The 16,814-nt window shown below is 43.8% G+C and overlaps 1 protein-coding gene across 7 annotated transcripts in view; it reads left to right on the plus strand.

The window, feature by feature from the left end:
* Positions 1 to 16,814, plus strand: part of BLNK (B cell linker) — a 265,244-nt gene that overhangs the window by 164,766 nt on the left and 83,664 nt on the right. Inside the window, exon 1 of one of the 7 annotated variants that reach the window (XM_044296232.1) lies at positions 4,916 to 5,123. The exons of 5 other annotated variants lie outside the window; for them this stretch is intronic. In XM_044296232.1, the coding sequence (XP_044152167.1) occupies positions 5,053 to 5,123 (71 nt within the window). In that variant the 5' untranslated portion in view covers positions 4,916 to 5,052. Of the gene's footprint in view, positions 1 to 4,915; positions 5,124 to 16,814 lie in introns of those variants that run through there. One more of the 7 variants, XM_044296234.1, reaches the window with a different exon arrangement.

Below are 16,814 nucleotides of genomic sequence, written 5' to 3' on the forward strand. Positions count from 1 at the left end.
ATTTGTTAGGAACGTTACAAGGCTTAGAAGTTTAGAAGCAAATCTTGAAATTTTTCTGAAAATTTCCAAAACCCACTCTCTAACCTCTTCAGGACACAGGGCGTAATGAAATCATTGAGCAGGCACCTCGGCTAAATGCGCAGGGGGAGGTCCCGTGGATCGCCGCAAACCGCAGGTCAATTCAGACCTGCGGTTTGCGGCTTTTACCTATTGCGGTGGCGGCGGTGCCATCGGGTCCCCATGGGGCTGTAGGGGGGACCCGATGGCATGGAAGGTAGCGCGATGCCTAAGGAAGGCATGGCGCTGCCTTCCGGTGACGAGCCTGTGAGATTCAGCCCCCTGAATCTCACAGTATTGGAATGCATTGTAAAGGGATTAGACCCCCAAAAGTTCAAGTCCCAAAGTGGGACAAAAAATAAAGTGAAAAAAAAAGTTTAAGAAATTAAGTTTTCCCCCCAAAAAATTGAAAGTTTCAAGTAAAAATAAACAAAAACGTAATTTTCCCCAAATAAAGTAAAAAAAAAAATTGGTAAAAAATAGGGGGGGGGTATACATATTAGGTATCGCCGCGTCCGTATAGATTTTGGTTTTGCCTGGAGTGTTCCTTTAACTTCCACTTATATATTTTCATGTTGATTCACATTCTGGAATTGCTGAAATGTAGTCAAACCAGTATGCGTCATCCCACAATCTACAGCCATCCTAAAGGAAGTCTGTCATTGGGAAATTCACTGTTAAACCAGGCACCGTGCCTTGTAGGACTAGCTCGTCTAAATGTAATGATACCTGCTTCATTCTGGAGCAGAAGTACCTCTAATCCATATGCAAATAAGAAGCTAAGTGCACCAAGGGTGGGCCCAAGCCTCTCTGTGCACCCTTGCTCCCCCAGTTCCTCTGCCAGCCCCTCCCTCTCCTCCTTGATAGGCAGGGACAGGGTCCTGCATAGTCGTCTCGCCTGAGTAGCCAATCACAGCACAGCTTTCATTTCTTTTAGTAGTCTTGGAAAATGAAAGCTGCACTCTGATTCATTACTACGGGCAACAAAGAGGATTTTTTTGTATTTTTTTTACAGTTTTTACAGCAAAGATGATTTTCACAGTAATAAATTATTTGTACCATATAGCCTTCACTGCTATAAACATATGCAATCCGTATACAATCCGGACAGAAAAAAAGGAAACACAATGCATTTGCAGAAAAAAATTATTGAACTTTCATTAAAAACCATCAATTTTTTCCAGAACAGATCCTGACACAATCTGGCATAGCTGGACACTGCTGGTCTTCACCAAATTCCCATTTACTATTGTGGGATCCAGCGGGGATCTGGTGGGTTTCCTACATGAAGGATTGCATGGAGTGGTATTTTTCTGGCAGAAAGACAGTATTTACGCCAGAAACCCGCTGGATCCCATTATAGTGGATACGGGAACTCCGGTAGTCCGTTCCTCTCCTGGGATAGACTACCAGATTTACATAACGGAGATGTGAGCCTCGCCTAAGTAGTTTCTGAACTGATATGGTGTTATTATTTGTTCTTTATCTATTGTCCTGGATTGCGTCAGAACAAGATACGGTGAACAAATACCTCAAGGTTAAAGTAATGTGAACCTAGAAATGTATGGGAATGGGTACACAGCCCACGGGTATGATTACGTCATATGACTCAAATAATATGTGTATGTACTGTATGGCTGCAGCCTTGCAATACCAGGCACCAGGGCGAAACTAGTAAGCCTTTTCTTTCTTTTAAAGGGGATGTCTGGTTTTATGACATTGATGACTAAGGCCTCGCGCACACGGCCGTTGCCCGGCCGTGGCCGTATTGCGGCCCGCAAACAGCGCGTCCGTAATATGTGAGCATTGGCCGTGTGCTCCCCACATCACGGATGCAGACCCATTCACTTGAATGGGTCCACAATCCAGAGGTGCGGTGCGGAACGGAGACACGGAATCCCACGGAAGCACTACGGAGTGCTTCCGTGGTGTTTCTGCCCATGCCTCTGCACCGCACAAAAATAGAACATGTTCTATTTTTTTGCGGTGTGGACGGATCACAGGCCCATTCAAGTTGAATGGGTCTTGATCCGTCCCGGTCGCCGCACGGACGGTCCCCAATGCACGGAACAGCCGCACAACGGCCATGTGCATGAGGCCTTACCCTCAGGGTAGGTCATCAATATCTGGTGGGAGTCCGACTCCCGAACAGCTGTAATTACACTGCAAAATCACTAAGGCTGGTTTCACACGGGCGTTGCGGATTGGGGCCAGATGCGTTCAGAGTGCGTTCAGTGAAACTCGCACTATTTTGCAAGCAAGTTCAGTCAGTTTTGTCTGCGATTGCGTTTAGATGTTCAGTTTTTCTGCGCGGGTGCAATGCGTTTTGATGCGTTTTTCACGTGCGTGATAAAAAATTAAATGTTTACAAACAACATCTCTTAGCAACCATCAGTGAAAAACGCATCGCACCCGCACTTGCTTGCCAGGGCAGCGTGAAAAACGCAGAATATAGAACATGCTGCGATTTTAACGCAACGCAGAACTGATGCGTGAAAAACAACGCTCATGTACACAGACCCATTGAAATGAATGGGTCAGGATTCAGTGCAGGTGCTATGCGTTCACGTCACGCATTCTGTTTATGGAAGCCAGCTGCAGGTACTTGCTAAAAATTCAGTATGCGCATAGAACTCCTTTAAATGGATTGTGCAGGATTTTAATATTGATGGCCTAGTCCAGTGATAGGCAAACTGCGGCTCTCCAGCTGTTGCAAAACTACAACTCCCACCATGCCCTGCTGTAGGCTGAAAGCTGTAGGCAGTATTTGCATGCTGGGAGTTGTAGTTCTGCAACCGCTGGAGAGCCGCAGTTTGCCTATCACTGGCCTAGTCTAAAGGTAGGCCATCAATATCTGATCGTGGGAGTCAGACCAATCAGCTGTTTAAGGGTATGTTCACACAGCAAAATCAGGGGCAAAAAATCTGTAGCAGATTAGTAGCAGAAAACAGGTCATTTTTGGATGCAGGTTTAAGAGGAGTTTTTACAAGAGTAAGGGCTCATGCACACGACCGTATGCCCTCCGAGACATACAGTCCGTGAGCGGGCCATATGTCCTGGAGCGGCATACATCGTGCGCGCGGGAGCGCACAGCATCATAGGTTACTATGATGCTGTGCGCATTGGGCCGCCCGTGGGACTATTGTCCAGCGCTCATATTATCATAGTATAGTAACCTATGATGCTGTGCGCTCCCGCGCGCACGATGTATGCCGCCTCGGGACATATGGCCGCTCACGGACTGTATGTCTCGGAGGGCATACGGTTGTGTGCATGAGCCCTAATAGAAGAGTATTTGGTTGAGGATTCTCTGCTTCCCCAAAGACTTCTATAAAATCCACAAACAAATCTGCTTCAAAGAAGTAACATGTCACTTTTCAAGCCATTTTCAAATCAGCTACTGAAAACACCACTACCATTTTACACTGTAGTGTAGTAGTACACAGTGGAGATTTATGAAACTGGTGTAAAGTAGAACTGGCCTAGTTGCCCATAGCAACCAATCAGATTCCTCCTTTCATTTTCCAAAGGAACTGTGAAAAATGAAAGGTGGAATCTGATTGGTTGCTATGGGCAACTAGGCCAGTTCTACTTTACACCAGCTTTGATAAATCTCCCCCGATGGGGAAACTGTTGGTGAGTTTTGATTGTGGATTTAGCTGTGGAAAATGCTCATTTTCTGCTGCTGAATCAGTAGCAGATTAGTGCCAGATTTTAGCCATGTGAACACATCCTCAAGAGTAAATGCACGTGTTCAGGATTTATGTGCGGGCAATCTGCACTGAAAACCACAGGTGTTCACAGGGAAATTGGTGTGGATTTGCATGCAGATTTGGTGTGGATTTTCTGCATGCGAATTTTACTTTCCCCATTGAAGAGAATGGAGAAAATCCGGTCAGGAAAAAAAAATAAAAAATATGAAACGAAATGCTGCAGATCAAAATCTGCAGTGTGCACATGAGAATTTCTAATTCTCAAAGAATGTAATGTACATGACCTACGGTGCGGATTTTCCGCACGTGATCCTAATCGTGTGCATTTAGCCCAAGGGAGCTGGTTACTGCAGTGCTGCTTATATCAGCCAAGTCCGATAGACAATGGGGGAGATTTATCAAAACTAATGTAAAGAAAAACTGGCTTAGTTGCCCATAGCAACCAATCAGATTCCACCTTTTATTTTTCAGAGCTCCTCTGGAAGATGAAAGGTGGAATCTGATTGGTTGCTATGGGCAACTTGCCCAGTTTTTCTTTACATTAGTTTTGCCTACTTACCAACATTTGAGTTGGCAAGTATAGGTTTTGATAAATCTCCCCCCCCCCCCCCCCCCTGGCCCAGTCAATCAAAGTACAGAGGGAGCAGCAGTTGCAGAGAGATCAGAGCCTCTAGGTGAAACAACAACGCCCCCGTTGCTCCTTGAGGCTCATTTGCATATAAAAAACATCATATTTCTCCGCAACGCGGACACATATGAACATGGAGCCAGCACAGAGACGCCTTCAGCTGCCAAGCGCACATGTAACAGGTCAGCCAGTGTCATAGGTACAAATCTGCTGACAGACGCCCCCTAAATTAGATCAAATAAAATATTTTGGCACATTGTTTATTTGTATCTTTATAAAACTTTTCCTGTAATGAGAAATGAACCTTTACCCGATATATTAAACAGAATTGGGGCGTTGCCAATGTGAGAATTGTATGAGGAAACCAGTCCATAATTATGCGCCAGCAGAAAAAAAAACCTCTCCAGGCTCACACCCACAAAGGTAAAAGCCTGAATGTTTGTCTAGGATTATTCATGAGCTGGGGAAAAAAAAAAAAAAGTCATGTGACAATAGAAACTTGAGACCTGACTATGTGAACGAGCAAGTTTTACTTCTCCCATGAAATGTGAGTTCTAAACGCTACTGAGAGGAGAGCACCCAGCAGCTCACAACGTGTATGGGACCTTCTTCAGGAGCTCCCGGTCCATTGTAGGACACCGACAGTCATAGTCTATGGTTCCTACAGCTCATAGTAATATGGAAAAGCTGAATAGGATCACTGCCCCAGCTGGAGATAAGTTCAGGTGAGGAGATTTGGATTTTACTATTCAATCGTTAGCTGCATGGTCTAGAGGACTCAGCATGTCCATCAGCGTACGGGCTCATGTACACGACCGTATGGCTTTTTCAGTGTTTTGCGGTCCGTTTTTTTACGGATCCGTTGTTCCATTTTTTGTTTCCGCTGTGTTTCCGTTTCCTTTCCGTTTTTCCGTATGCCATATACAGTTTACAGTAATTACACAGAAAAAATTGGGCTGGGCATAACATTTTCAATAGCTGGTTCAGCAAAAATGGAACGGATACGGAAGACATACGGATGCATTTCCGTATGTGTTCAGGTTTTTTTGCGGACCCATTGACTTGAATGGAGCCAAGCACCGTGATTTGCAGACAAGAATAGGACATGTTCTATCTTTTCACGGTACGGAAATACTGAAATGGAATGCACACGGAGACACTTCCGTTTTTTTTGCTGAACTATTGAAATGAATGATTCAGTATATGTACCGCATACTGAACTAAAAAAACGGCCAGTATACTGAACGCAAAATACTGTCGTGTGCATGAGCCCTACAAGTGAGTAGCGGAGCCTAATGAGCAATAACGATACGTGGAAAGACCTGGGATGTAGGTCTTTCCTATGGTAAAAGTCAGGTGTGTTAATGAAAGGTAACGTTGATTTGTCATTGTGTTTTTAAAGTTTTTCTTTATTTTTCCATTTGCTAAAAATATTTAGATATTGCAATGATATCGCAGAGTTTTCACAATAGGCTGACAAATCGCGTACTGTAAAGGTCTCTTTTATTTATTTTTTTGAGTTAACAATTTTTATTGTTTTATCATATGTTTGTAAATAGCCATAGACAGTGCAATTACACATCATGAATATGAAAAGTACAATTACAAGTGAAAATGGCAAATACATAGAGCGACCGGTGTAAGCTAGTCAGGTCAGGCAATAAACAGATACAATCAACTGTAAAACCAGAAATAAAAGTAAGGCATGGATAGCTAGGAACGTTTAGATAAATTCTAATGTATGGTCACCGTGATGCAGGAAGATGAGGTGAAGGATAAATCAGAAATAAATACTGAGAAATTAGCCTATAACTCCTCCAGGGAGTCCAGATCTGAAGAAAGGTGGATCTAGAAGGCTGCTCCCAATGGGAAAGTTCTTCGAAGCTATAAATCTGGTCTACTTTGTTTACCCAGTGTTCCACGCTGGGGATCTCAGAGGAGAGCCAGTGGGTTGGTAGAAGTATTCTGGCTGCTGCCATTAAGGGCAGAAAAGAGGTGATGCCTTATGAGGGCTCACTCCCCCAATACCAAGAGTGCAGGGGAGGAAAGTCTGGCAGATCTGATTACTGATTTTAACCACCAGATATGAAAATATGTACCCCCTTTCCTTGTGACATCACCAGCAAACATCTGGGGCTCCAGGTTTATAGAAACAGGTCTTATCTGGAGTCCTGTACCAGCGTGATAAGATTTTCGCTTTGCACTTGATAGCGGTTGTAAGGTAGCGCACATACTTGATAAGCCATGTGATCATTTTCAGTATTTTTATTAATATAAAAGTTGTTTTAATTCATTCCTCACCTCCTCCACTTTTGTGTCTTATACATTGGTTTTATCTTACATCCTTATCAGGGAAGAGCGAACTCCTCCTGTTTCAAAGTTCAGCGTACAAGGTTCGGGTTATCTAAGAATTCCATTATGGATTCTGCTACCTCCGTTATGGATTCCGTGGTAGCAGAATCCAGAATTCTTAGATAGCCCGAACCTTGTACGCCGAACTTGAAGACAGAAGTTCGCTGAACACTAGTCCTTATGTAACAATGTAGTAAGTGGATATTCAAATGGTGTGGATGTGCCATGCTTGTGAACCACGTGGCAAAATAAAAATAAAAATGCTTTCGGTTTTACCATGAATTGCTGTGGTTTTAATGGGCTTCACCAGTGCGGGCTGCGGAAGTGTAATGATTTGCAGTGTGTGGGAATGCTAGTAAAAAAAAAAAAAGTAAATACAGCAATAGGTGGTAGAGCAGTGCACAGCACTGTGTGCAGTACCTACAGCTTCATATGTGTGCTGCGGTACCGCCTTACATTTAGTACCGTATTAGGGTCCATTCACACGTCAGTATTTTTATCTTTCCAGATAAACGTTCCTGTTTTTTGCGGATCCGAAAATCTGGATGACATGAGGATGCTTTTAGCATGTCTTCCGCATTTTTGACGGATCCATTGACTAGAATGGCATGACGGAACGCAAAATCGGACAAATAGTAGGACAGGGTATATTTTTTTCCTGGATCCGAATAAACGGAACCCACAGAACGGAATCACGGAATCGGAGAGCACCATGAGTGCTGTCCGATTATTTGCGGATTCCATTGAAAATGAATGGATCCGCATAACGTTCCATTTTTAATCGGAACGGATGCGGAACACCAAAACGGACGTGTGAATGGACCCAAAGGGTGCCTTCACACATGGTGGAAAAATCCGACAGAAAATACACAGGCGCTGATTTTGTTGTGGATTTCTGTGCAAATTACATTCCCCATTGAAATAATTGAAAATGGGGTCATTTACGAATGCAAAACTGGCATAAAAAGTCACAAGACTGTGTTTGTTTTTTTAAAAAAATTTTAAACACCTGTGCAAAAATATTGTTGAACACTGAATTTCAATATCATTCATCAGCCCTGCCATATTCACTTACATTTACTAGTTTGAGTTCACACTTCAGTTATTTGGTCAGTTATTGTGAGCCAAAATCAGGTGCGGGTCAAAAACGCAGAACAGGTGCAGATCGTTCCGCTATACTTTATCTCTGAGGAGGCTTCAAAACGGATTTTGTCTCACAATAACTGATGGAAATAACTGATCAAATAAATGAAGTGTGAACTCGCCCTTAGGGCTCATGCACACGACCGTTGTAGTTTTGTGGACCATTTTTAACGGATCCGTTGTTCAGTATCTGAGGGGTTTTTCTTTCTGTCTTGTGGCCGCATCCTTTCAGTTATGCCACAAAACATATCCGTATGGTTTCATTATGCGATCCGTTTTTTTTTTTGCGGATCGCAAACGGAAACAGGAACTTTGTTATCATTACTGTAATGTACAGTAATGTTTGCAAACAGTAAACACATGGGCAAAGTAGGCATGGATCCGCAAAATACAGATGACATACGGATGTGTTCTGTATGCATTTCGTATTTTGTCCGGACCCATTTACTTGAATGGAGCCACGGACCATGATTTGCGGACAATAATAGGACATGCACTACTTTTTTGCGGACCTGCCAAGAGGACATTACGGAAATGGAATGCAAACAGAGTAATTTCCGTTGTTTTTGCAGACCCATCGAAGTGAATGGTTCCACATACGGTCCGCAAATAAAAACGGAATGGACACAGAAAGAAAATACGTTCGTGTGCATGAGCCCTTAGGCATAAAAAATGCAGAAAATCTACTCCACTACGAGTTTCACTCCAGGCGTACGGACTACCGTAGATGCGCACGACCGTCGTCATGCTGTGCCCATATTGCAGCCCACAAACAGCAGATCCGCAATATATGGGCCCCGACCGTTTGTGCACCGCATCATGGATGCGGACCTGTTTCTTTGCATGCAGTACTTTTTGGATGTGCGGACCGTCGGATGAAGATCGCGGACCCCTGTCAAAGTGCAGAGGGTGCAGCAGATGCAGAGAGATTAGAGCCTTTAGGTGTAACAGCAACAAAGGAAATCTGCAACAAAATCTGCATCGTACTTCACACCAAAAGATCTGGAACAATCCTGCTGATTTTCTATCAGAATTTTCCACATGTGAAGGCACCCTTAGGCCTCATGCACATGAACGTATTTTCATTCCGTGTCCATTCTGTTTCTTTTGCGGACTGTATACAGAACCATTCATTCCATAAAAATGGAAGGTACTCCATGTGCATTCCGTTTCTGTATTTCCGTTCCGCAAAAAAAATACGCGTTACGGACAAGGATAGGACTGTTCTATTAGGGGCCAGCTGTTCCGTTCCACAAAATACGGAATGCACACGGATGTCATCCGTATTTTTTGCAGATCCGTTTTTTGCGGGCTGCAAAATACATACAGTCGTGTGCATGAGGCCTTACTGATTATCTTCAGGATAGGTCATCCATGTGTGATCGTCGGGGTGCGATTCCTATTAGCTGTTTGAAGATATCACAGCACTTGGGTGAGTGCCGCGGCCTCTTACTCGACATGCGATGTCGCATCTATTCTTAACATGGCCTTTGTGCAGCGCTGTCTAATTCAAGTGAATGGGACTAGGCTGCAATACCAAGCACAGCCACTATACAATGTGCGGCACTGTGCTTGATATACTGTCCGAACACTGCTGTCCCTTCAAACAGCTGATTGGCAGAGGGATGCCAGGAGTTAGACCACCACTGATATGGATGACCTAGCCTTAGGGCACATTCAATATTTAATTCCTAGAAAACCCTCTCCCTGGGTTCACACCTGAGCGTTTTACAGCGCGTTCAAACGCGCTGTAAAACGCTCAAGACATGAAATCCAATGCTTCCCTATGGGAATGGTTCACACCTGGGCGTTTTACAGCGCGTACGAACGCGCTGTAAAACGCCCGACGCTCAAACAAGTACTTGAGCTTCTTTGGGGCGTTTTGACGCGCGTTTGTGGCCATAGGACACTGCAGTCAATGACACAAACGCGCGTCAAACGCGCGTTTACTATTACAAAAAACGCGCATAAGAACGCGCGACAAAAACGCGCGTAAAACGCGCGTTTGAGAAACGCTCAGGTGTGAACCCAGGGTCTGAGGGTGGTTCCATGCGCTACATCTTTTTTGCAAAAACATCACTTTTGTATGTTATGTATTGGCCAATAGGAAATTTTAAAATGCCCTATAAATATGCATGCTCTGGGTGTGATGTTTTTGCAGATGTCTTGAAATAGACTTCTCTATAGGAAAATGTATAGGAAATGTTAAAAAAAAAATGCAAGTAAAATGTCATGCGACAAAAAATACAACTTTAAAAATACTTGAAAACCCAACAGAATTTCATGGGCTTTTTTTTTTACAAGTCGAATATGACAAAAAGTACAGTATAGCATGGCAGCAGCTCAAGGCCTGTCAATGATCATGTCTGTGACAAGATGGTCAGTGTTTCATCTGAGCATCTCCTACCAATGGTCAGTGATGCCGGCCATGTTCTGTCAGTGGTTTTCACTGACCCGTGGACTTCATTGGGCGTGTTTGGTCTGCAATATGGACCAAAGTAGGGCAGCAGGGTGGCTCAGTGGTTAGCACTGGTGTCTTGCAGCACTGGGGTACTAGGTTCAAATCTGACCATGGACAACATCTGCATGGAGTTTGTATGTTCTCCCCGTGTTGTGTGGGTTTTCTCCGGTTTCCTCCCACACTCCAAAGACATATTGATAGAAACTTAGATTGTGAGCCCCCAGCAAGTGACGATAATGTCTGTAAAGTGCCGTGGAATATGTCAGTGCTATATAAGCACGTAAAATGAATGAAGTAGGAAATGTCTCCATTCTTTTTCCACTGGCCCATGGTCAGAAGAAAATAAAGGGGATGTCACCCTCAGGGACGGACTGGGAACTTAAAGTGGCCCCGCTTTGTAGTTGGGTCCAAATTGATTAAAGGCAGGGCAAGCAATACCACATTGTGGCACATTATACCACCCCAACAGAGCCAAATATCACAAAATACTGCCGCAGCAGCACAACAAAACAAAATCCCCAAAAACTTCCACTGTCCGGCCGTGAGAAGGACCCAGACGGCCCCGTGGTCATTGGCCCACCGGGAAATTTCCCTGTAAGGTCTATGGATAATCCGCCCCTGGTCACATTCCAACTCTGACTCCTGCCAATGTGATGTATACACAAGATGTACACTTGCTTGGCTGTTCTCAGAACTCCAAAGAAATGAGTGGAGCATGCTGGGAGTCATAGTTTCCCCACAGCTGGAGTGCCGGAGGTTAGCCATCACTGGAATAGGTCATCATTATCTATCACTGGATAATCCCTTATACAGAATCAGCTTATGGTGGTGTTTTGGGGAAGAAGGGGAAATTATTATTATTTTTTTAATCTTATAAATTGTCTTTTATTTATTTTTTCTCAGTAGCAAAAAAATAAATTAACTTTCCAATATTCTCATTTATGAACCTAAACCGGCTTCATGACGTGGGTTTGGTGATACTGGTAATAACTGTAAGAATTTTGCAGCTGTGATTCTCAACAGAAAGAGAGGCGGGGGAATTCTATACTAACTGAGGCCACACATTTTTTCGGTGCCAGACTATATATAATTACAAATCTGCTGGCACTGAGAGCGAAAATCAGAAAGATTACAAAGCTGCAATCTCTGCATAGTCCGGGGACCGCACAGTTATCTAGCAACACTTAAGTTGATTTAAAACTATATGAACTGAGAAAAATTACAGTGACAAGTGTGTTTTTTCTTTATGAGCTTCTGCAAATTCAGGAAAGGTCAGCAAAACTGGTTGGATTTGTCTGGTGTTTGGTTGTGTAGACTCCCATATATAGAATCCAGTTCTTGCAGGCATGCAGTATTTAATCTAAGGCCTTGTTTACATTTTTTGCAGACAGTACACGTACTGGCAGGTACCAGACGTGCGGCGCAGAGGGAACAGAGACCGGGTGCCCTAACACTGGCACCTGGCTACCCTGACATCCCTAGATGGGTTGCTCACCCGTATGCCAATCATGTGCCTCGTCCCTGGCTTACCCTGAAATAAGCCCTAGGTAGTGAGTAGGGCGGTGGGAGCACTAGTCCTCACCACTGACACCTAGGGTAACAACTGGCAAAGGACAAACAATACAAACACCACATATAATCGCTGAAGGGAGACAGCAGACAGTAGGACAGAAACTGGAGAGAACAGGAGATCCAACCGCACTTGTTCCAACAGCTCCAGCAAGCTCGCCAGCAACGCCACCTGAGGTCAGAATAGATACCCAGAAAGGAAGGTCTATATCTGGCAACAAGGGAAGTAGGAAAAGAGACTAAATAGTGGCAGACCAAGAACAGCTGAAAGGAAAAACTACCGAAACCTAGAAAGAACAAAAAGGATAGTAAACCAAAACAGGAAAACCTGTTCCCACAACTAGGTCAGGTAGTGATCCCTTGAAATTGGGTGAGTAGCCACCCACTGCGAACTTATGGTCTCGGGCACCACAGGGTCTGCGATAGGTCATGACACGTACCCATTGATTTTAATATTCTGTTCACATATACAGTAATTATCACCAAAATCAATCCAAATATAAATTTAATACAGCTAACTGAAACACTCTATATCTCAATGATACTATCAAAAAACAAGAGTAGACTAAGTTCCTTTAATAATACATCCAATTTTATTAAACTTGATTAAAATACATAATAAATAATATACTGCTAATAGGGAATCAAAAAGCCACATCACATATCAATACCTAGTAATGAAAAGTCCCTAATACATGATTAATGCCAAAATTGGAAACTGACTGTCCCACGTAAGAGAACACCATAAAATAAATACTGCATGCATATAATCACCTAGAATGAAGTCCTATGTGGACAATCCCTGTATTGTGCTGCTGCAATATAAACATGAGCCCAAACACTAAGGCCTCTTTCACACGGGTGTGTGCGCCCAGTTGCCGTATTGCGGACCGCATTTGCGGATCCGCAATACACGGGTGCCGTTCCATGGGCATTCCGCATCACGGATGCGGACCCATTCACTTAAATGGGTCCGCAAATCCGGAGATGCGGAACGCAAGTGCTTCCGTAAGGGTTTCGTCCCGTACTTCCGTTCCACAAAAATGTCCTATCTTTTTGCGGAATGTCTGGATCGCGGACTTATTCAAGTGAATGGGTCCGCCATCCGCTGTGGCTGCCCCAAGGACTGTGCTCGTGCATTACAGCCCGCATTTGCGGGGCGCATACGCCCGTGTGAAAGAGGCCTAAATAACAATAAAAGGGCGAGGGCACAATGGGATGATCACAAATAAAGTGTTTATCTACATCCCATATTAAAGTGCATAGTGCGTCTATAATATTCTATGGAGTGTTAGGACACTCCATAAAGTGTAAGAACATATTTATCAAAAGGAGCTATTTAGATGAATGGCAATCAGATTATTCATTTGGGTTACATACCAAAGTGCTATTGTGCGTGTGGCGAACTTCCTCAATGCGCGTTTCGCGGTTTTCGCTTCATCAGGAGGCGTGTTATCTTAAGTAGGACAGTCAGTTTCCAATTTTGGCATTAATCATGTATTAGGGACTTTTCATTACTAGGTATTGATATGTGATTTGGCGTTTTGATTCCCTATTAGCAGTATTTATTATGTATTTTAATAAAGTTTAATAAAACAATGCATTATTAAAAGGAACGTAGTCTACTCTTGTTTTTTGATAGTATCACATATACAGTAAGTAGTTTTTACTGACCAGAAAAAATCATGGAGACATGTACTACTTTGGTCCATGATGCAGACCAAACATGCCCACGGAAGTCTATGGCTCTGTGAAAAATCACTGGAATCTGTCTTTGGTCCGTTTTTCACTGAACAGTGATAGGAGATGCTCTGGAATTCAATATTCGGCCTAGAAAGTGTCAGTGGAATAGGCAGGACACACGGACCAAACACGGACATCTTCATGAAACATGGACGGATTTTCCAAGGACATCTAATGGACACAGAAATGTGAACGAGGCCTTAGGCTGCTTTCACAGTAAGTGTTTGATCAGTGATTTCCATCAGTGATTGTGAAAAACCAGGAGTGGAGGCTACACAGAGATAAGGTATAAGGGAAAGATCTGCATCTGTTCTGTTTTCTCGACCGTACCTGGTTTTGGCTCACAATCACTGATGGAAGTCACTGATCAAACACTGACTGTGTGGAAGCAGCCTTAAAGAGGACCTTTCATCTGGCAAAAACATGTGAACTAAGTGTCATGATCTGTACAGCCGCTCGGGTCTTCTGCTATGCCCTCCGGTATGTTCGGTCACTTGGTTATAGTAGGCGGAGTCTGCCCTTGTTCTCCTGGGCGCCTTCTTCTCCCAGGCTGTAGCGCTGGCCAATCGCAGCGCAGAGCTCACAGTCTGGGAGTTTTTTTTTCTCCCAGGCTGTGAGCTCTGCGCTGCGATTGGCCAGCGCTACAGCCTAGGAGGAGGAGACGCCCAGTAGAACAAGGGCAGTCTCCTCCTACTATAACCAAGTGACCAAACATACCGCAGGGCATAGCAGGAGAACGGAGCGGCGCCCAGGGATAATAGTAAGTGCAGTGAGATCCCTGGGCGCCGCTGTATATATCATGATACTTAGTTCACATTTTTTTTGCCAGATGAAAGGTCCTCTTTAAGGTGTATTTAACCAACAGTCAGTGGAGGAGACTGCTGCATTTACAAAGGCTCTCCACAGGTGGAGGCTTCCACCTAGCAGTGAACCCGGTGACGTCACGGACACTAATGCCAGACACTAATGGGCGGGATTTAGTGCTGCCCTAGCCTGTAAAATGGCTAGGGCAGTGCTAAAGCCCACCCACCAGTGCTGGTGACATCACCGGCGGAAACACTGCTAGGAGGAAGCCTCCGCCTAGCAGTGTAAAAGTATAAAACAAACAGCCCTAGCCCTGCGCGATACAGCGCAGGGCAAGGGAAAGCATCGGAGCATGCTCATAACAGAGGGCCTGCCTGGGTGAAAATAGGGATATGTCCTGGTTCAGTTCTGAACCCAGACAACCCCTTTAAGTGTTAATTCATTGTAAGTCCTCCCTATTAGTTCTATGTTCTTGATTATTTGTATTTCAGCATTTAGGTCTAATTAGATGACCAGGACATATTGAAGCATTGGAACTACCCCCATGGTTGGGACAAGGGGTATTAAGAGCAGGTGGCCACCTAGGGTATTTCAGCGTTTAGATCTGGATAAATGACTAGGACATATTGAAGCACTGAAACTACCCCCATAGTTCGGACATAGGAGTAGGTGGCCACCCAAAGTATTGGAACTACCATGGACAAGGGATAGTAAGAACAGGTGGTCACCTAAGTTATTTCAGCGTTTAGATCTGGTTAGATTACCAGGACATATTGAAGCACTGGAACTACCCCCAAGGTTTGGACAAGGGATAGTCAGAGCAGGTGGCCACCTAGGATATTTCAGCGTTTAGATCTGGATAATTAACTAGGACATATTAAAGTATTGGAACTACCCCCATGGTTGGGACATGGGAGTAGGTGGCCACCTTGTGCATCCAATCAATTGGTGCCCTATCTATGCTACCTGATGATTTGGATCTGGTGGACTCTACTTCACATATGGGGTAGAATGATTAGATGGCCCTTCATTGAGCATTGCACATGTGTTTCAGGAAGGAGGCTGAAGGTAATGGACAGAATTTATTATAAATGACAACATTTATAATAAGTGAGGAAGAGGGGTCAGGCGACAAATGAATTAATGATCGTCAATTTGATAGCTTTCATGCTGAACTTCAAGGACTAAGGGTGATGATGCCCAAGGAAGCATCTTCAGGAAGCTTCCCAAATTCTGTATCCCATCCCAGTAACCAGTGCATCTAGCCTGAAAATGCACGACTTGACACCCAAATTGGATTGTAATACACTTTATTGCTATTCATGCATTTGCCAAATATCCCTGCCCAATGTAATGATCTGATCCAGAATTATACCATCTATAGTGAAATAACAAGTACTTCAGTCTGAAACCCTAATTACTGCACAATAAGATTATCCAACACATTGTAGAATCTCCCTGTGATAAACCAATGCTTTCTTCTTGTCAGTATAGAGATGGGCTAAGGCAGACTGTCTTTACTCTATGTGACATCTCCCATGTACAACAGTCTTATCATTGCATAGCTTTGTGACACAGGGCAATAAGATCTTAGTGTAAAAACTAAAAAATTGCACTCCCATATAAATTTTTCTGCTCCGGCTGAGTTGTCCACTCCTTTCTGGCCCTCAACTGTGTGATGTGACCAACACTCATATACCCTATTCATTACTATGATAGTCTCATAGGAACTAATAAAGTTATTGACTTCCTGTCCACACAGAAGATACCATGTCAGTGTGAGTCACAGGGGACAGCTGAGGACCAGAAGGAAGTGGATAACTCACAAATAGTCACCCGTAAGAATTTTAGCTCCACTACAATTTACATCATGTACCTTTCTAACGAGCCAGAAAATGAAAGAAAAAAAAAAAACGTGGGCGTGCGTCTTTAATTTAAAGTGTAAATTCAAAAAAATATTTCATATGTGACATATCAAAAGTTATAGTGACAAATAAACTGTTTCAATGGGTGGGGTCCGAGTGCTGCGATTACCGCCGACCCGCAGACACTGAGGTTAAGTTATGATTTACTGATCTGGCGTTTAACTGATCTGGCAGGCTGGTTTTCTACCTGATCACCAGATCTGGCATAGCTGGACAAAAAGTCCTTTATGCAGGACTTTTTGTCCAGCCGAAGCTGGGACTTATGCCGAAAAGTGAACGGATGACTCATTCATATCATTATAGTCAATGGGCTCTGACGGTGCATGACAGTGTCCTGTTGTGCCATCTGGTAAACTCTGGCATGCTGTTACAGCCTGCCCGATCAGTTAACCCCTTACCGTTCATTGTTGTACATGTAC

Source organism: Bufo gargarizans, chromosome 6 (assembly GCF_014858855.1).
Source record: "Bufo gargarizans isolate SCDJY-AF-19 chromosome 6, ASM1485885v1, whole genome shotgun sequence".
In the NCBI taxonomy this organism is placed as follows: Eukaryota; Metazoa; Chordata; class Amphibia; order Anura; family Bufonidae; genus Bufo; species Bufo gargarizans.